At 47.4% G+C, this 21,324-nt stretch overlaps 1 protein-coding gene across 3 annotated transcripts; it reads left to right on the forward strand.

Moving 5' to 3' along the window:
- Positions 1-1,721: 1,721 nt before the first annotated feature.
- Positions 1,722-17,591, forward strand: LOC122944603 (zymogen granule membrane protein 16-like). Of its 3 annotated transcripts, none has more exons than XM_044303050.1 (5): positions 1,729-1,853; positions 2,591-2,659; positions 11,034-11,139; positions 11,275-11,407; positions 16,964-17,591. In XM_044303050.1, the coding sequence occupies exons 1-5, from the start codon at positions 1,812-1,814 to the stop codon at positions 17,289-17,291; spliced, it is 678 nt and encodes a 225-aa protein (XP_044158985.1). In that variant the 5' UTR covers positions 1,729-1,811; the 3' UTR covers positions 17,292-17,591. The 3 variants fall into 3 exon arrangements, with proteins under 3 accessions (XP_044158987.1, XP_044158985.1, XP_044158986.1); XM_044303051.1 differs by having other exon boundaries at positions 2,591-2,653; XM_044303052.1 differs by lacking the exon at positions 2,591-2,659 and having other exon boundaries at positions 1,722-1,853.
- Positions 17,592-21,324: the final 3,733 nt, after the last annotated feature.

Raw genomic sequence — 21,324 nt, forward strand, 5'->3', positions numbered from 1 at the left:
TCACCTTCATCAGGCTGGAGACTAGTCACAAATAAGGGCAATGTATGGTCTGGTAGACCGGAAGTTGCAATCAAACAGTGATATTACATAATCTTTCAACATTTGGAATAGAATACTAACACTACTTACAAAAAGTTAGGGATATTTGGCTTTCGGGTGAAATTTATGGAAAATGTAAAAAGTTCAGGTTCCAGTGATATTATATGATGAAAGTCGGGCATTTAAGTAGAAGCAGCAATGGTGATTTCCTCATCTCAAACTATTTATTGAAAAAAAATAACTCGACCCCGCCAAGAACTTGTCATGTGGCCTTGATCATCAATTCCAGCTTGACAACGACGTCTCCTGCTGTTCAAAAGTTGACTTATTGTCTTCTGAGGCATGGCATCCCACTCTTCTTGAAGAACAGCTCTCAGGTCATCGTGGTTCTGGGGTACAGAGTTACGAGCCTCCACAAGGCGAGGCGACTCAGCTGTTCTTATAGGTTTTCAATGGGATTCAGGTCTGGAGAAACTGCAGGCCATTCCATTTGAAGTCCTCCAGTCTTCAGCAGCCGTTCCCTAATGATGCGACCTCGATGAGCTGGTGCAATGTCCTCCATGAAGATGACATTAGGCCTGTGTTGTTCATACAGAGGCACAATGACTGGTTTACTGGTGTTCTTCTAGTAGTATGGGCTTATCACTGCACCATTCACACAGTGTAGGGCAGTTCTGTATTGACTAGACAGACCTCTCCACACTAACGCCACCACCACCACCAAAGGCTCGTCTGGTGACCACAGTGGCTGATGCATTGTGCTCTCCAACATCATTGGCGGCCAGAATTTCTGTTCAGAGTGAATCGACTTTCAGCAGTGAACAGCCCTGAGGCCCACTGGTCCCTCGTCCAGCGTAAATGTTCCCTGGCTCAAGATGATGACGCCTGTGCCTGGTGGTGTGGTCAGGTATCTTGCAGGTCTTCTAGCATGCAGACCACACTGATGTAAACAGTTTCAAATCATCTGATGTTACACTTGGGTGCCTCTCAACTCCCTTAAATGTGCCTGGAGTTGTGTGGCATTCATCATCTGGTTCCGCAGGTCATTGTTCACAATGAAGCGGTCATCAGTGTGGCATGTGGCCAAAGGATGTCCACTTCTCTTCCTTTCTGTGACTGTTTCGGTCTCTATATCTCTGTTACAACCTGCTGATGACTCTGTGACACTCTAAGCTCAGTGGTTGCTTCCGTCTGAGGACATCCTGCTTGAAGCCTTGCAATGCCGAGGTCCTGTTCATCAATTGTTAGGTGTCATCTTGGTCTCATGATGTCAAAAAGTGAACAGCATGATGAGGAGGACTGTTTAATACCAATTCTAATTGAAACAGGAAATGTATTGGGTGATTCATGGATCAAACACCTGTTGTGAATTTTGCCGTTAAGCTCCTTGCTAGAGAACAGCAAGTTGTGCAAAATGTACTGAAACACTGAACAGTTGGACATTCAGAAGGTCACATTAAGTTCTCCTGTAAAGGTTAGAGGGCATTTTAGGTCAACCTGAAATTCTGTCACAAGCCAAATATCCCCACCTTGTTGTGAGTAGTGTATGGCAACACAAAACAACAAATTGCAACATTCTACAAATGGTACAGTTAGTTTAATCACAATACTTCGGGCAATGTGCCAGCGGAGTGGTGGGGCAAGTGTTGCTAGGGGACAGTATATACAGTTTGGGGTGAGCCATAAAGGTGTAGTAAAGCAGACGTCGTTAAGAGACAGAATAAACAACTCATAACGAGCGGTGGAGCGCGGCTAAAGAGAAGAAGAGAAGAATGTGGAAGAAGTGTGATGGAGCGGGTGTCACTAAAAAACAGGTAAACAAAAAGAAGCTGAATGAATGCAGAGCGAGCAGTAAACTGGAGAGAAAGACAGAGAGACGTGGAAGAAGCGTGACCGGGCTAGTCGTCACTGGGGCACAATTAAAGCTAGCAAGGTGTACAAAGCGCAGAGTTGGGTTTAGACGGGCCGATTGTTGAGAAGGATGCTCGCTCAGTGGAGAATGCTGTATTTACATGTAGCGATCTTCTTCACAGTATGAGGACGAGGGATTGATATAGCGATCCTTCGTCCCCATACAGATTCATCGTATCTGGGCAGCGGATCAATGTTTAGACGGCACAATCTGCTGCCCAGGAACGATGATGGGAGTCCCTACACGAAGGACAGGACCCCCCCGATGAACGAGCACTTTGCTCGTTCGTTGGGTGATCGGTGGCACATTTAGACGGACAGATTGTTGGACAAATACTGGTTTGTCTAATCCACCTTTAAGAGAGGGGAAGAAAAGTATAAATGAGGCGTGACGGGCGTCGCTGGGAATCAGATAACGCACTGGAACTGGAGGAGCAGCGGCAGAGGAAGATTTGCCGGAGAGGCGAAGCAGACATTAGAAGATAAGAAGTGCAGGGGTTAATAGGGAGATGGGATGGGAATATGTCAGGAGCAAGAAGAGGAGAGAAAACAGAAATAATGTACCGAGGGGAGAACAGTATTAAAGCGACATAAATAGAGCCCAGTTAGGTGATCTACTAATAATACGCTTAAATTATAGGAATGTGAGGAGTTTTATATCCCAGAAGAGGAGGAAAATCATTCAGGCCAGACGGCATCCATGGTAAGGGTAAGTGATGATGCGAGAATGGGGAGAATAAACCTAAATTAGAATAAAAAGTAAAATATGATTAAAAAACAGAGCATTATATCATATTTCGATATTTCTATACAGACGAGCACAACATTTCCTATTTCATATTTTGTGAGGCTTCAATAAAACCTGCCGGGATTTAAACTTCACATCGATTAGTCTATCAGATAAGGTCTGAGGTATCTGGTCAATACAGTTAAGGGCCCGAGAATCGCATAGATCATCGCTAGCGAGCGTTCATAGTGTCGTACGTTAGTAATGATCAGGCGGTGTAAATGTACCGCCGATTACCTGATGAACGAATACAATGCTCGTTCGTTGTGTAATTGGATCGTTTGTGCAAACACAAAAATCCTCGTTTCCTGACAGCAGATTGTGCCGTGTGAACACGACCCGTTGCCTGAAAACAACCAGTCGTTATGGGGAAGAGCGATGGAGGAGATCGCTGCATGTAAATCCGTCTCCTCCACCAGTGAGCAGCAGATTGTGCCGTGTAAACACGACCCGTTGCCTGGAAACAACCAGTCGTTATGGGGAAGAGCGATGGAGGAGATCGCTGCATGTAAATCCGTCTCCTCCACTAGTGAGCAGCAGATTGTCAAAAAGGAACGCTTCCCTCCCAACAATCTGCTGGCACCTCGTCCATTGTAAAGGACCCTTTAGACTGAGTGGGTTTGGGTCTTTCTCGTGAACTTGGGCAAAGTGTTTTAAAACACTCTGTAAAAGAAAACCTCATCTTATGTTGTAACTATGTTTATTTAAACGAGTTCCAGGTTGCACGTGCCACGCGCCGCTCCTCAGGGCCGATCGTGTCCCAGGTTTTTAGGACTGCCGAGTGGTGATGAGGCCTTATTAGTTCTGTGTGTCACGGTGCTCCTACCTGGATACCGTTGCTCACCAGGGCTAGACTCCTCAGCAATAAAGAGGAGAGTGATAGTTGGAGGAAAATAAGACAAGTCCAGACTTGATAAAGTTCAAGCTTTACTTGAATAAACTTGCATCCAGACAATATTTGGTCTTTTTCTTGGCTCCAGCAGGTTTTGGGGTAAGCTAGCAGACTAACTTGGATACCTTGCTTCCTCTTTCTCTGCTGTGCTCTCTGGCTTCGGTCTGGTAGCTTGACTTTCTGACAGTTCTGGTACCGTTGAGTGGGGTGCCTTTGGCTGTTGACCTCCTCGTAATACTCTGTAAACTGCAAGGAGTCATGGTGCTCTATGAGCTGCTTCCCTTGGAAGACTCCTGCTGAAGGAGGGGAGAACCATTCCCCTCACTGCGCCATGTCTTGTCTCTTTCCAGCTCCACTATCGACTAACTATAGTTTCCTGCAACCTCTCCCTTGGTAGGAAGCAGGACTAGCCCACTTCTGCCCAAAGGGGTGAGAATCAAATCGTAAGTTCCATTCTATCTAAAGATTTCTCTCTGCCACGTACACTGCCACCTGCTGGATAACCGGGCACAGTGCATGTAAAACAATACATAAGTTACATAGAAATGTTATTAAGGCACAATATCCTGGGATTAAATACACAATTCCAGGTCCTTCATTTGTTAGCCATTAGAAACAGAAGCAGGATATAGGAATATAGGAATACTTGTTCCCGCTCTGAGGTACTACACATGGTACGGCCCACGTATTGAATGCTACAATGCTGTAATAAATAAATAACATAATTATTGGCTCGAATTCTGTGCTCGTCCAAAGGTCACCCCGGGGACAGTAGGTAAACAGGATCATGCAATAAAATGGATTAATGTTTCCATAAAATGTTTCTGATCTCCATATGGGAAAATTTAAAATAGTTAGAAAATTACAATGAAATTCCTTAGAGGTACGTGGTGACGTCATCATGCTTGCCGCGGTTTTCATCAATCAAGACAGGAGCGGACGGTCTCTCTGCGATCGAGTGGACAAGGTGAGTAAACCCCGGATTAAGGCAGAGCTCTGCTGGCCGACACACAACCTCTCCCCAGGAGGGGGTAGGCTGGACTGACTAACTAAACTCTAGAGAGGGCTGGAATGGAAAGAAGGCTCCATCCCAGAGAAACTATCCCTACTGCCATCTGCTGGTGAACCAGGCACATTACATGTAAAACAGTGATTTGCAAGGAAATGAATACATACACCATGCAAGATGTGACAATAAATATATATGTTGACATAGGATACACCAATAAAGATAGTAAGGGTACAAAAGAGGTGGTAATGCCACTCTGGGTCATTACACAGGGATCATTGCTTAACATGTGGCTTCAGCCACCACACTGGCTCACGTCCTGCTTACAGCCCTTATTTATAGTCATTGGTGCTCCAGAGCCATCCAGTGGCCACCATAACATTACAGATATACCCAGGACTACTTACAGAACACAACTCTATAAGCTTACACCATACATGCCCACAGTCCCTATCCTGTGAACTGGATTAAAACCAGTCAGGATTTATGCAAATATAGTCCAGAATTGGGCATTTTGGGGGCATTCTTATGACCTAATGTCTCGATTTTGGGAATGAAAGGTTTAACATGCGTGTATATTGTGACACAGTGAGGGGTTGTGTCTGGCAAGGCAGGTATTTTCCTCCCAGCCTGTGGTCAAATACCGGACCGGAGTTTAAAGGGGTTCTGCACTTTCATTTAACTGATGATCTATCCTCTGGATAGATCATCAGCTTCTGATCAGCTCGGACCCCCGCTGATCAGCTGTTTGAGAAGGCAGTGGCTCTCCAGCAGCGCCGCAGTCTTCTCAAATTTTACTGCTGGCCCAGTGACGTCACCACTAGTATCAACTAGCGTGAGCGGGGCTAAGCTCCATTCAAGTGAACAGAGCTTAGCCCCGCCCACGCTAGTTGATACTAGTCGTGACATCACTGGGCCAGCAGTAAACAGTGAGAAGGCTGCGGCGCTGCTGGAGCATCGCTGCCTTCTCAAACAGCTGATCGGCGGGGGTCCCGGGTGTCAGACCCCCGCCGATCAGAAGCTGATGATCTATCCAGAGGAATAGATCTTGTATTTTGCCTCTGTACTGCGTCTGCTTATCCTGTCTACCAGAGCGAAACTCCACAATTGGTGGAGGATGCGGGCAAGAGCAGTGAGGCTGGCTAGAACACCGATATTTTTGGTTTCTGCATTTTTCAGGCACGGTTGTATGTCGTATATTAAACCCGCTGTATTACAACCAGTGCCCCATGACAAAATGGAGGCTGTTGTCAAGGTCCTCATGGAGGCTAATCTGCAGCAGTGAGAGACAAACCTGCAGCAATGAAACGCTAATAAGCAGCAGCAAGAGACTAACCAGTTGCAGCTACAACACATGATGGCTTTGCAGACAGCAGGAGCAATCCTGAGCGTCCACGATGCCCGGAAAGCATTCCGTGCCTCGATTCCTAAGATGACCCCCACAGACGACATCGAAACCTACCTGGCGATGTACGAGAAAGTGGCCATCAGGGAAAAGCTACCCTGTGACCAGTGGGCTGATGTCGTCACTCTATTCCTGGCATCCGATTCCCAGCGGGTGTATTTCGACTTGCCAAACGATCAAGTGGCCAACTACCAAAAAGGAAAGGGTGAGATTTTAGCAAGATTGGGGAGTGAATGTGTTGGTCTGGGCCCAGCGGGTACATCAGTGGGGGTTTAAGCTGTCTGAGCCTGCAAGGACCCAGTATTATGACTTACTCCACCTCCTGCAAAAGTGGCTACAGCCTGATGTGCTGAGTCCCACGGATATGCTGGATAGACTATTGGCTGATATGTTCTGGAGGGCTCTGCCACCCCCTCTCCAGCACTGGATCGGCCAGGTGTCTCCTGGCAATGCCCTGGAAATGGTGGACCTGGTGGAGCGCTACAAGGCTACTAAGAATCTTATGGGGGGTTCTTTTGGGAGGGGGCAGTCAAACCCCGTAAATCTCCATCCCAGACCCGATGACTTGTATCAACCAAACCCAACCAGGGTGTACTCTCTATGGACCTGGCTCCGATAGTCTGCTGGCAGTGTCAGGAGCCGGGCCATGTAAGAGCTGACTGTCCCCATCAGGTGGAACCCATGGATACTAACTATGGCTACCATCAGTCACTATATGCCAGGAAGCTGTGTGCAGCAGGAACCCCAAAAACTCTAAACCACCTGTGTCAGGTGGAGGTAGGAAACACTCCATCGGAGGCTCTGCTGGACTCCCCTGGTATGGTCAGCGGAGTATACTGGCCGGAAAGTCAGGGTCACTTGCATTCATGGAGACTTAAAAGACTATCCCACCACCCTGGTGTCTCTAACCACAGGGGCTGGCAGATGGACTCACAAAGTGGCAGTTGCCCCAAATTTACACTACAAACTTTTATAATAGGGAGAGACTTCCCGGTACTATGGCCTGCTATGAGAGCGACTGATACCCATGAGACAGGGGTAACCCTAGCAGAGTTGCCTGGCTCAGGGGGGAGACCAGAACCCTGGGAGCCTGAAACCAAAGTGCCAGTGGTAGGGGTGACCGCCACTTCGGTGGAACAGGGGGAGACAATCTCTCTAAGTGTAATGGTGGGAGACGTGGAGAACTTGCCGCCGGGTCCTGAATTGGCAGAACTCAATGTCTCCGGGGATAATTTTGGTACCGCCCAACGTCGGGACCCAACCCTATCCCGTGCCTGGGAAAGTGTGTTAATAGTAGATGGTGAACCACAACAACCTTGGGCAGAGTCAGTGTTTCCCCGTTTTGTGGTACAGGACATGTTGTATCGGGTAAACCAACTATGGGGTGAGCCTATTGAACAGTTGGTGGTCCCGAAGGCTTATCACAAGCTTGTGTTAGATCTAGCCATGAACACGTTCTCGGGGGTCACCTGGGGCTGCAGAAAACTCAGGATCGTATTCTACAGCGGTTTTACTGGCTCAGCATATTCAAAGAAGTGGAAGAGTTTTGTAAGTCTAGCCCCCAGCCACATTTCCGTAGTCCCCTAGTACCTCTCCCGATTATCGAAGTACCGTTTGACCGATTAGCTATGGACTTCATAGGCCCAGTACCGAAGTCCGCCAGAGGGCATCAACACATCTTAGTCATTCTAGACTACGCCACTCGGTACCCGGAGGTGCTGTCACTGCGACATACCTCGGCCAAACTCATAGCTAAGAAGTTAAAGGAGATGTTTTCCGGAGTAGGACTACCTAAAGAGGTTCTGACCGACCAAGGGACCCCTTTTACGTCCAAGGTGATGAGGAAACTCTGTAAGTTGCTGCACATAAAACAGCTACGGATGTCCGTTTACCAACCGCAAACAGACGGTCTGGTAGAAAGGTTTAACCAAATATTAAAAAATATGTTGAAAAAGGTAGTGTCTAAAGATGGGAAGGACTGGGACCTCCTTCTGCCCTATCTTATGTTTGCAGTGCTAGAGGTACTCCAGGCCTCTACTGGGTTCTCGCCCTTCAAACTGCTATATGTCAGACACCCTTGAGGTCTCTTGGACGTGGCCAAAGAAGTGTGGGAACGACAACCCACTCCACATAAAAGTGTCATTGAGTACGTTACCCAGATGCAAGATCGGATAGAGACAGTGTTGCCTCTTGTTAGGGAGCATATGGAGGCAGCTCAGCGAGCCCAGAGTCGGGTCTATAATTGGCAGGCTCGGGTCTGGAACTTTAACCTGGGTGATCGGGTTTTGGTTCTGGTGCCGACCGTGGACAGTAAGTTCCTGGCTAGGTGGCAGGGGCCCTACGAGGTACTCGAGAAAATTGGAGATGTAAACTACAAGGTGCACCAGCCAGGGCGGCGAAAGCCAGAGCAGGTGTACCATGTGAATTTACTCAAACTGTGGAAAGATAGGGAAACCCGTACAGAAGACAGCCCGCGGCCGAGTTTTCTAGGAGAAGAGGTACCGTCCCATCTGTCTGATGCAAGAGAGGTGGCTGCCACAGTAAGAATTGCTGACAGCCTCTCCTCTAAACAGACTCAAGATGCCAGGGAGTTCGTTAGTCGGAACACGGATGCGTTCTCGGACCTCCCTGGACGCACTTCCATAATCCAGCATGACATTGTCACTGAGCCTCAGGCAAGAGTCCGGTTAAAACCATACCAGGTACCTGAGGCTCGGCGACAAGCCTTATCGGAGGAGGTGCAGCTAATGTTGCAGCTAGACGTCATTGAGGAGTCAAAAAGTGAGTGGGCCAGTCCGATAGTATTGATACCCAAGCCGGACGGGACGTTGCGGTTTTGTAATGACTTTCGAAAACTTAATGAGGTTTCCAAAATTCGATGCGTATCCCATGCCCCAGGTGGATGAGCTCATCGAGAGGTTAGGACAAGCCCGGTATTTTTCTGTTTTGGACCTCACGAAAGAGTACTGGCAGGAGCCCTTAACGGAGGCTGCCAAAGAGAAAACTGCCTTCATCACGCCTGAGGGGCTGTATCAATATAAGGTCTTACCCTTTGGTCTGCATGGCGCCCCCGCCACTTTTCAGCGACTAATGAACACTGTGCTGCGTCCACATCGGCTTACCTGGACGATATTGTCATCCACAGTACCGACTGGAAAAAGTCACCGACCCAAAGTGCAGGCTGCAGTGGACTCCCTTCGGAAAGCTGGCCTAACCGCTAACCCCCAAAAATGTGCGATAGGGTTAGAAGAGACTAAGTACCTGGGGTATGTCATTGGGCGCTGAGTCATCAAACCCCAAGTAAACAAAATAGAGGCGATACGGAATTGGCCCCGACCTGCCACCTCTAAGCAAATAAAGTAATTCCTGGGAATGGTGGGCTATTACATGAGGTTTGCTCCTCACTTTGCTACTGTAGTCGCGCCCTTGACAGGGCTCTTGAAGGGACGGAAATCAGTGATGGTTCGCTGGGATGAGCGGACTGAAGAGGCTTTTGCCCTGTGGGTCACCGGTTTTGGTGACGCCTGACTTCAAGACGGAGTTCGTGGTACAAATGGATGCCTCAGAAGTAGGCCTCGGTGCTGTACTCTCCCAGGAAGTCAATGGGGAGGAGCATCCCGTTGTGTTCCTGAGCCGCAAGCTCACCCCAGCCGAGACCAGGTACAGTATAGTGGAGAGAGATTGCCTGGCTATCAAGTGGGCACTTGAGTCTCTCCGCTACAATTTGTTGGGGAGAAAGTTCTGCCTGGTGCCCGGGTCACCAGATGGTTTTTGTCTCTGCAGAACCTTAACTTCTCGTAGAACACAGGGCAGGCCGGTTGCAGGGAAACGAGGATGCCCTGTCCCGAGTGCATTGTCTGGCGTGTGTCCACCCCCTCAGGGTTGAACAAAGGGGGGGGTTAAGGTGAGGTCAGGTGAGGTCAAATACCGGATCGGAGTTTAAGTGCCAATCCGGGTTTTGGCAGCACCTGGCTGTCCTTAAATAGGCAGCTGGGCATAGCAAAGACGTCTCTGTTTTGGGGATCTGAGGCTTTGTGCCGTGCTGGAGAGCTGAGAGCCGCATGCTGGGAAAACAGGCCCCTTAAAGCCTGCTGTGGACTACTGGAGGCAGAACTGCCAGCAAGGGGACTTGTGTTATATGAACTTTCCATTGTGTGTGAAAGTTAAAATTTTGCCTCTGCACTGCGCCCGCTTACACTATCTACCAGAGCGAAACGCCACAATATATAAATATATATATAACATGCATCAGCTAGTACATAGGGACATACCGCTAGTTACGCATATACGATGGGAAATATGAGGAAGAAAACAGCAGGAATTTTGAGCTCCGGTGTTGCGTACTTCCCTTGTGTACAGTGCGGTGATACAGCAGATTACGTTATATGAGCCGCCATAAAGCAATATCGCATGTTCCGCTGGTCGCCAGATGTTCCGTGCAGGGGAAATTCTGAAAAAAATCGGCAGTGATGGGGTTAAGGTCATGTCACTGTCCTGAGCTATATCATGGGTGCCATATGGTAACCGACTGTCAGAGATCTGTAATATATCTGTATAATCACATCCCTGCCGACTGACGTGCCTTACCCAGAACCTCTAGGATCATTACCAGTATAATAATGGGGGTACTCTTAGTGGAGGGTCATTACCAGTATAATGATGGGGGTACTCTCAGTGGAGGGTCATTATCAGTATAATAATGGGGGTACTCTCAGTGGAGGATCATTACCAGTATAATGATGGGGGTACTCTCAGTGGAGGGTCATTACCAGTATAATAATGGGGGTACTCTCAGTGGAGGATCATTACCAGTATAATAATGGGGGTACTCTCAGTGTAGGGCCATTACCAGTATAATGATGGGGGTACTCTCAGTGAGGGGTCATTACCAGTATAATGATGGGGGTACTCTCAGTGGAGGGTCATTACCAGTATAATGATGGGGGTACTCTCAGTGTATAATAATATATTGTCGTCTCCCCGGTTCTAGCTCAGGACCGGTGACACCTCCAGCTCTGCACTGCGCTCACCTCCCTGCACAATGCTGACCCTGCTGTGCCTGTGCCTGCTCCTGGGCTCCTCAGTGGCCTCTAGTGGTGAGTGGCAGTCATTACACGTCTCATCTATGTTTATAATCTGCACAGACTATAATCTCCCCATATAATGTCTGGTCATGCTGAGGCCTCCGCCTGGCAGGGGTTCTCCTTTAATTCTCTCCTCTCATCCTGTAGTGAAGTTCCGTATGTCTTCCTTCGTGGGGGAGCATGGCGCAGGAGGGGGCACCGCGTTTTCCTTCTCCGCGGAGCAGCTAAATGGATCAATCACAGGCCTGCGAGTGCGGGAGAACCCGAGTCACATCTTAGGGTGAGACACCTCATGTCTTCTCTTCCTCCCATCTTAGGCTACTTTCACACTCGCGTTTGGTGCTGATCCATCATGGATCTGCACAGACGGATCCGTTCAGAACGTTCGTATTATCTGTAACAGCCAAGACAGATCTTGAACACAATTGAAAGTCAATGGAGGAAGGATCAGTTTTCTATTGTGTCAGATTGTGTCAGTGAAAATGGATCCGTCCCCATTGACTTACATTGTGTGTCAGGACGGATCCGTTTGGCTCAGTTTCGTCAGACGGACAAGCAGCGTTTTGGTGTCGGCCTCCAAAGCAGAATGGAGACGGATCGGAGGCAAACTGATGTATTCTGAGCGGATCCTGATGTATTCAGAATGCATTAGGGCAAAACTGATCCGCTTTGGACCGCTGATCCCTGAACGGATCTCACAAACGGAAACCAAAACGCCAGTGTGAGAGTAGCCTTACCAGCACACAGCAGGCTGCAAAGTTTACTGGAAATGTCCACCGATAATATCATGTGTCCCACTGACTGCCAGCGCCAGGAAGAGCTAAGGGAGGGTTACTGCACACAGTGACAGCACAGGGGAAGAGACTGCACATAGTGACAGCACATGAGAAGAGACTGCACATAGTGACTGCACAGGGGAAGAGACTGCACATAGTGACTGCACTGAAAAAGAGACTGCACAGGGGAAGAGACTGCACAAAACAATGCAGACAGTGATTAGTAGAAGGAGTCAAGGGCCTCAGGTGAGAGTCCAGTGTTGGTTGGGGGTTCACTTTATTTACAAAACACCCTGAAAGCCTCCTTATTTTCTTCCTAGCTGTAGACTATTGTCCCTTCAGTGTCTCCTCTCAGCCTCTTCCCTGCAGATTGTCTCTTCTCAGCCTCTTCCCTGCAGATTGTCTCTTCTCAGCCTCTTCCCTACAGTCTCTTCTCAGCCTCTTCCCTGCAGTGTCTCTTCTCAGCCTCTTCCCTTAAGTGTCTCTTCTCAGCCTCTTCCCTTAAGTGTCTCTTCTCAGCCCCTTCCCTGCAGTGTCTCTTCCCTGCAGTGTCTCTTCCCTGCAGAGTGTCTCTTCTCAGCCCCTTCCCTGCAGTGTCTCTTCTCAGCCCCTTCCCTGCAGTGTCTCTTCTCAGCCCCTTCCCTGCAGTGTCTCTTCCCTGCAGTGTCTCTTCTCAGCCCCTTCCCTGCAGTGTCTCTTCTCAGCCTCTTCACTGCAGTGTCTCTTCTCAGCCTCTTCCTTGCAGATTGTCTCTTCTCAGCCTCTTCCCTGTAGAGTGTCTCTTCTCAGCCTCTTCCCTGTAGAGTGTCTCTTCTCAGCCTCTTCACTGCAGAGTGTCTCTTCTCAGCCCCTTCCCTGCAGTGTCTCTTCTCAGCCTCTTCACTGCAGTGTCTCTTCTCAGCCTTTTCCCTGCAGACTGTCTCTTCTCAGCCTCTTCCCTGAAGTGTCTCTTCTGAGCCTCTTCCCTGCAGTGTCTCTTCTCAGCCTCTTCCCTGAAGTGTCTCTTCTGAGCCTCTTCCTTGCAGATTGTCTCTTCTCAGCCTCTTCCCTGCAGATTGTCTCTTCTCAGCCTCTTCCCTGCAGATTGTCTCTTCTCAGCCTCTTCACTGCAGATTGTCTCTTCCCAGCCTCTTCCTTGCAGATTGTCTCTCAGCCTCTTCCCTGAAGTGTCTCTTCTGAGCCTCTTCCTTGCAGAGTGTCTCTTCTCAGCCTCTTCCCTGCAGTGTCTCTTCTGAGACTCTTCCCTGCAGAGTGTCTCTTCTCAGCCTCTTCACTGCAGAGTGTCTCTTCTCAGCCCCTTCCCTGCAGTGTCTCTTCTCAGCCTCTTCACTGCAGTGTCTCTTCTCAGCCTTTTCCCTGCAGACTGTCTCTTCTCAGCCTCTTCCCTGAAGTGTCTCTTCTGAGCCTCTTCCCTGCAGTGTCTCTTCTCAGCCTCTTCCCTGAAGTGTCTCTTCTGAGCCTCTTCCTTGCAGATTGTCTCTTCTCAGCCTCTTCCCTGCAGATTGTCTCTTCTCAGCCTCTTCCCTGCAGATTGTCTCTTCTCAGCCTCTTCACTGCAGATTGTCTCTTCCCAGCCTCTTCCTTGCAGATTGTCTCTCAGCCTCTTCCCTGAAGTGTCTCTTCTGAGCCTCTTCCTTGCAGAGTGTCTCTTCTCAGCCTCTTCCCTGCAGTGTCTCTTCTCAGCCTCTTCCCTGCAGATTGTCTCTTCTCAGCCTCTTCCCTGCAGATTGTCTCTTCTCAGCCTCTTCACTGCAGATTGTCTCTTCCCAGCCTCTTCCTTGCAGATTGTCTCTCAGCCTCTTCCCTGAAGTGTCTCTTCTGAGCCTCTTCCTTGCAGAGTGTCTCTTCTCAGCCTCTTCCCTGCAGTGTCTCTTGTCATATATCTTCTATATAAAAATAATCTTCATATAAAAGAGAGGATCAAAAAAATGTATGTATAAAAAAAATATGATATGATCCTTCGGGCGGACATAAACAACGCCTCTAAGTTCCTTTTATCGAGTATCTTAATTTGATTTGTCCAAGCAGTGAAACAAAGGGACCATTGTATGTGCAAAATATATCCGTATATCGTTTATTATAAAACAAAGAATATAAAATCAATACAATTGCAAAACAAATGATGAAGTTAGTAAGTAACACCCGAACACGCCACGCGGTGAGGCTCACACACCCCTATCTCACCAGCACAGTATAGCTTAGTGATTTATGACGACCAGTGTCGTGCCTTTAACAAACAGACTCCGATACCAAGAGAAACTTAGTATCTTCTGTTATCAAACCGGCTATAGCAATAAAACACGGATTATACAGGGAAATGTTATCCCTTGACTCTGTTTTCCTAAGACCAATCAAAAATATATGATATTAATATGATAAAATATTCAGCTCGGCAATCAGACTGTGGGGAATAACTTTCCAAGGGCTTAGTCCTCTTTTCAATTAATGTCAGATCTTCCAGTAACAATATGCATCTTTGCTAAGAGAATAATCAGCATTATGGAGGCGCCTAACACTATATATTCCCACAGTACGGGGACTCTTCGCTATATACCGAGAGAAATATCTTATTAATATCACTAGCATTAAACACAATATACGTTATCGGGTCAAAGGTAGACAGAGTTCAGATGGGACCAGTTCTCAAGAACTTTCCTAGTAGTCCCAAAAAAAGAATCCAAGTTTCTTCTGGTATAGTATTCTTTTTGGGTTTTTCTTTTGGTCTTGATTTAATGGATGGATCTTTGCGCACAAGTAATTATTCCCCACCTCATCTAAGAATCCACAATGATGTCATATTAACCCTTGACATGGTATAAAACAAATTATAAAATACTATAATATTGTCCATCTGCCTCCAGATGGCACTGTGGTATTGCAGATGAATATCACAACCTTAAACATTAATACTAAGTGCCTAATAATAAATTCACATGACCTTCTTAACCTTTTTACTATACATCATAGAGGAAGGTCTTTTCCTGACACTTTTAATTCCCTATAACCTAGACTTGTTGGAGTCACTGTCTTTCCTATCTTTTTGATTATATGTTAACTTGATAACAATATATATAACAGCCTTGATAGTCGGCATCGGAACTTGTATACTTTACTTATCTACATGCATGAAATAACATTTAACTCTTCTCAAAAATCCGATTACCAGAAACTTACTTCAGTGTTTCAGTATCTTCTACAGGATACATTCTACGGCAGCAGGGGGCAGTTATGAACACACTTCTTAGTATATTCTAACTTGAAGCGTCCCCATCACTATGGGAACGCCTCTGTGTTAGAATATACCATCGGATCTGAGTCTTCACGATCTAACTCAAATCCGATGGTATATTCAAACAGAGAGGCGTTCCCATGGTGATGGGGATGCTTCAAGTTAAAATATACCATTGGATTAGAGAAAAGTCCGATCCAATAGTATATTAATACGGACTCCTGACTTTACATTGAAAGTCAATGGGGGACGGATCCGTTTTCAATTGCACCAATATTGTGTCAATGTAAACAGATCCGTCCCCATTGACTTACATTGTAAGTCAGGACGGATCCGTTCAGCTCAGCACCGCCAGGCGGACACCAAAACGCTGCAAGCAGCGTTTTAGAGTCCGCCTCCAGAGCTGAATGGAGGCGGAACGGAGACAAACTGATGCATTCTGAATGGATCCGCATCCATTCAGAATGCATTGGGGCTAAACTGATCCGTTTGGGGCCGCTTGTGAGAGCCTTGAAATGGATCTCACAGGCGGACCCTGAAACGCCAGTGTGAATGTAGCCTAAATGACACATACATGGTATAATATATATATATATATATATATATATATATATAAATCGATACATTGTTACATTAATTATTGGTTAAAATATGTTGTAAACTAAATATACCATACAGAAATATATATAATATAATTATGAATATATGAATTGAACCTCATACAACAGGTGTGCCTCAAGGATATGAATTCTTATTGCGTCATGGCTTATCTATGAAACAACCTTGTTCCCTTCAGACAGACATGTCTGAGGAAGCTAGTGTACTCCCCATAGATAAACCCGTATCTTTAGCAATAACTTTAAAAATATAATGTGCGTTCATATTCACAATTATATATTTTTTTATAAACTGAACTTGCCATGAACTCATCTTGGCTTCTCCAGCCACATAACAGAACTTTGGTTTAAGCTGATTTTATTCTTAAAGGCAATGAGCATTCATTTTGGCTAAAATATCATTAGATAATATTATATACTTATAAAAATGCACAACACTCTGAGACTCTTCTCTGCAGTATCTCTTCTCAGCCTCTTCTCTGCAGAGTGTCTCTTCTCAGCCTCTTCCCTGCAGATTGTCTCTTCCCAGCCTCTTCCCTGCAGAGTGTCTCTTCTGAGCCTCTTCCCTGCAGAGTGTCTCTTCCCAGACTCTTCCCTGCAGTGTCTCTTCTTAGCCTCTTCCCTACAGTCTCTTCTTAGCCTCTTCATTGCAGTGTCTCTTCTCAGCCTCTTCCCTGCAGAGTGTCTCTTCTTAGCCTCTTCCCTGCAGTGTCTCTTCTGAGACTCTTCCCTGCAGAGTGTCTCTTCTCAGCCTCTTCCCTGCAGTGTCTCTTCTTAGCCTCTTCCCTACAGTCTCTTCTCAGCCTCTTCATTGCAGTGTCTCTTCTCAGCCTCTTCCCTGCAGAGTGTCTCTTCTGAGCCTCTTCCCTGCAGAGTGTCTCTTCTGAGCCTCTTCCCTGCAGAGTGTCTCTTCTGAGCCTCTTCCCTGCAGTGTCTCTTCTTAGCCTCTTCCCTGCAGATTGTCTCTTCTCAGCCTCTTCCCTGCAGAGTGTCTCTTCTGAGCCTCTTCTCTGCAGTGTCTCTTCTCAGCCTCTTCCCTACAGAGTGTCTCTTCTCAGCCTCTTCCCTGCAGTGTCTCTTCTCAGCCTCTTCCCTGCAGATTGTCTCTTCTTAGCCTCTTCCCTGCAGATTGTCTCTTCTTAGTCTCTTCCCTGCAGTGTCTCTTCTCAGCCTCTTCCCTGCAGTGTCTCTTCTTATGTTCTTGACTTCTGCAGGGTCCAGTTCCAGTATGGTGGTACCTGGGGACCTTACTACGGGAACCCATCAGGAACGCTCTATGAGATCTTACTGCACAAGGGGGAGAACATTGTACAAGTGTCTGGGAAGGTGGCCGCCCACGTGAACGAGCTGATCTTCATCACAAACCACGGGAGAATGCTTAAATTCGGTCAACCCTCCGGCAACAGCTTCAATGATTTCCCCCTGTATGACGGCACCGTCCTCCGCTATGTGAGTGGCCGGTATTCATCCGTCATACACAGCATTGGTTTCCACTGGGGGGTCAGTCCAAGTTGTGTCAACTGCAAAGAAGAGTCCAAATGATGGGTACAAGAACCATATTGAGGATCCTGGAAACTGACCCATGGCTGAAGACACCGGATCTCCGACTACGTCCACAGATCTCGTCTACCACAACTAATGATCCTTTAATTAATAATTATTATTGTTTCTACTTCTCCAATTTACTACCCCAACAACTAGAGGAAGCCACCCTTATGTGGCACCATTATCTGTAAAACCATCGAATGTACGCCAATACCAGGTTATATAAAAATGTGCATCTCATAATCCTGCAGTGAACAGACGTAACCATAGACTGGCGCTGTCCTCACCTGTCCTTTACCTCTAGAAAACAATCACTGAATAAATGAAATATTTCTTCATAATACAATGTAGTTTTGTGTGTACATACATTACATTACTTAGTCTGTATTTCTTTTATAAAAATTTTAAAAACATAAATAAATAAATATATAAATTACACTATAATACAACCCAAACCACATACACAGAACATAATGCTCCTCAGCACGGTACAGACAACACCGGGGACCCTAACCCTAACTCTCACTCTCCCACAGAATACCAACTATATACAGGATTTACAATTTCAATGTACAGACATTCCTGATCCGGTTGACACAAAAAATATAAAAATCTTACAAAATTCCACACACCAATAATCAAATACAATACAACACATATATAAAATCTAGAGTGACAGCATCAGCCCACCACCGGGAAAAGAGACAACAGGCTAGGGTACCCCAAAGGCAAAACCACTCCTGAGGAGAGAGGCTCTTCACCAGGTCTGCGAGAATGTTCCTAACCACCTCATCCATGAGGAGGACTTTGCTCGAGACTAAAACTCGTTCATGCCACGTGTAGTGCCTGACCACTGAGCTGACTAGGAATAAAGTGCAACGGTCCCTACCACCCAGGTGTCTGAATACTCCATAGACCCATTCCGCATAGGAGAGAGTGTCCAGCCTAGGCCAGCTCATGGAGGTCCCCACCCTGGTGTAAACCTCTGTATTAAAGGGACAATGAAGCAGGAAGTGGTCCATGTTCTCCAGCATGCCAACACACCTTATCCCAGGGACACCCCCTGTCCTCAGAGCTCCTACACTTTAGATTGTCCCTCACACACAGTTTCTCATGGAAGCGGTGCCAAGTCAAGTCCCAAAACTTCAAGGGGATCCTGATGGAATTCAAAAGCCGTAACCCGACCCCCAGATCCAGACTTGGGCAGTCCCTGAGGGCCAGAAATGTTTGGAAATGGGTCAACAGAACCCTTTGGTCGAGGAGTTTCCTTGACTGAGTCCTGATTTCCCACATCCCCAGACCCCACTGACGTAATACCTTTAGAACCAGGGCAGCATAAGCCAGGAGATGGCCATGTGGTATGTGGAGATCCTTCACGTGCCTCCCTATCTCCATTCCTGAAAGAAATGCCGAAACCATCCCGACAGGAGACTACCCACGGAGGAGCACTCTCTTTCCAGAGGCTTGTGAGGTTAATCTTAAAAATGGTGTTCACCAGCAACACCACAGGGTTGACCATACCCAACCCTCCTACAGTTGACCTCATACAGTAAGTAACCTCCATCTTGACAAGGTTCAGTCTGTTTCCCCATAACATCTGGAAGAACAGACTGTAGACTAGAGTCCAGAAAGGTTCTGGATAATTTTTTATTAGCCGGTGGTGACAGCGACATTACTTGCACTATACCTTCTGTATAAGATGTGCACATCCTAAATATCAGTGACATTCTGTGTACAGTACTTTATTTGCACATACACTTACAAAACAAGCAGTAAGGGACGGGGAAGTGGCCATGCTGCTGATTGTGCACGCAGAGGCCGTGGCCCTGGGCGCGGTGAAACTGTGCCTGCTGCCAGAGCACAAGAAACACACTCATCCACGATACCTAGCTTCATGTCCCAGTTTGCAGGGCGGCGCAGGACACCACTCTCGAAGTCAGACCAGGGCGACCAGGTGGTTGGTTGGATTGCAGCAGATAATGCTTCCAGTCAGTTAAACACCATCCTGTCTTCCACAAAGTCCAGTCTCAGTAGCCAAGAGTCTGGTCAACATAATCCTCACCCTGATACTCCTTCCACCCACCATTAGGAAACTTGGCAAACAAGTGATCGCAAACTCGGATATTCCGAGGAACTGTTTTCATCGCCATTCCTTAATTTAGGCCTCTCGCCAAGCCCGCTTGAAGAGGGACATGAGGAGAACTTGTGCCCTGATTCCCAAACTCTGGAGCATCCACAGTCAGAAGAAGATGGCGGTGGGGAACGGCATTTAGTGTTTCACGAGGTGGATGATGATGAGACACAGTTGCCAATAAGTCAACCGCAATTAGTGTCTCAAGAGGTTCATGATGAGGATGAGACACAGTTGTCAATAACGGAGGTTGTTGTTAGGTCAACAAGTCAGGAGGATGAGCAGAGTGAGGAGGTGGAAGAGGAGGTGGTGGACGATGAAGTCACTGACTCAACCTGGGAAGGTGGCAAGCCGAGTGAGGACAGCAGTACAGAGGGGAAGGGATCTGCAGCACCATAACAGGCTGGAAGAGGCAGTGGGGTGGCAAAAGGGAGAAGGCGTCTCCTCAGCGCGAATTGGATGATGATGAGGAGGAGGAGCAGGAGACCGTTTCCTCCTCTACAGAGGGTAGTACCAATAGCAGGTTTATTCCATCTGTTCAGCGTGGATGGGCAGAAGAGGAGGAAGATGATGAGGAGATTGAGAGTCATCCTCCTGATGAGGACAGCGAAGTCTTGTCTGTTGGGACTCTGGTACACATGGCTGACTTTATGTTATGCTGCCTTTCCCGTGACACTCGCGTTATACGCATTTTGGCCAACACCGATTACTGGTTGTTCGCCCTTCTCGACCCCCACTACAAAGAGAACTTCTCATCTCTCATTCCTATGTTGGAGAGGACTTGCAAAATGGTGCAATACCAGAAGGTCCTTGTGGAAAAATTGCTCCAAAAATGTCCTAGCTGACTAAGCTGGCAGCAGAGTCCTTACTTGCTTGGGCAACTGAGGAGGGGAGGGGAGGGGAACACACAGCAGTTCCAACAGAGGCAGGGCAACACTCTTCAAGGCCTGGGACAGTTTCATGACACCCCGCCAGCACCCTCACCCTGATGCACGGCCTAGTGTCACAAGGAGAGAAAAGTTTTGGAAGATGGTGAAGGAGTACGTAGCGGACCGTGTCAGCGTCCTCAGTGGTCCCTCTGTGCCTTACAACTATTGGGTGTCCAAGCTAGACACGTGGCACAAACTGGCGCTCTACGCCTTAGAGGTGCTGGCCTGCCCTGCCGCCAGCGTTTTGTCTGAGCGGGAATTTAGTGCTGCTGGTGGCATTATAACAGATAAGCGCATCCGCCTGTCAACTGAAAATGAACAAGGCCTGGATTGACCATAACTTCTCTACTACACCAGAGGAAAGCGGCTGAACATAAAGGCACTTTACATGTGTTGTTTATAATGTACTGAATACACTGTATTGCCATGCACCCCTTCCACCACAAAAAACGGTAAATGATTCAATCTTCCTTTTTGAAGGACACAGCAGCCATTCTTCAGGCTATGCAGGGATCTACTGATACATGGCTGCAGGCTCAGAATTGTGTAGCAAACCTGATCGGTACCAAAAAATGGCGCAAAAGGAAAGGCAAGTATGCTCTGATTTTGGCTGCTGGGTGGATAGTGGATAAATATCAGGAGTCTTGTAGGCTAAAGCTTAGTTTGGAAGGAGAAATGGAAGATTTAAAAGTGGAAATTGTTAAATTGAGAACTCTTGTCCAGCAGGCAGCTGAAGCTAGCCCTGAGTATGAATGTGCTGTGAGGTGTAATACTGAGCTGTGCAAGGAAAATGAATGTTCATCTGAAAGCCTGACGCATGCACAGGGTGCTGTAAGGGAATTGCCAGAGTTATTGAAACAACCGTTGGAGAGTTATGTGTCTGGGGTTAGAGGAAATGTATAGGCTGTAAGCATGGATTAGTCCGAATGCACACGGCCATGTTCCGCGGCCGAGAGTGGTCCGAGGTGAC

The sequence above is a fragment of the Bufo gargarizans genome, chromosome 8 (genome assembly GCF_014858855.1).
Source record: "Bufo gargarizans isolate SCDJY-AF-19 chromosome 8, ASM1485885v1, whole genome shotgun sequence".
NCBI lineage: Eukaryota > Metazoa > Chordata > Amphibia > Anura > Bufonidae > Bufo > Bufo gargarizans.

Bases quoted from the DNA above. Each gene is read 5' to 3' on its own strand.
- LOC122944603 (XM_044303050.1), top strand. From the start codon at position 1,812: ATGTGGAAGAAGTGTGATGGAGCGGGTGTCACTAAAAAACAG. The intron at 2,660-11,033 runs GTAAGTGATGAT...CCCCGGTTCTAG, and splicing joins AGACGGCATCCATGGTAAGG to CTCAGGACCGGTGACACCTC. The intron at 11,140-11,274 runs GTGAGTGGCAGT...CTCATCCTGTAG, and splicing joins CTCCTCAGTGGCCTCTAGTG to TGAAGTTCCGTATGTCTTCC.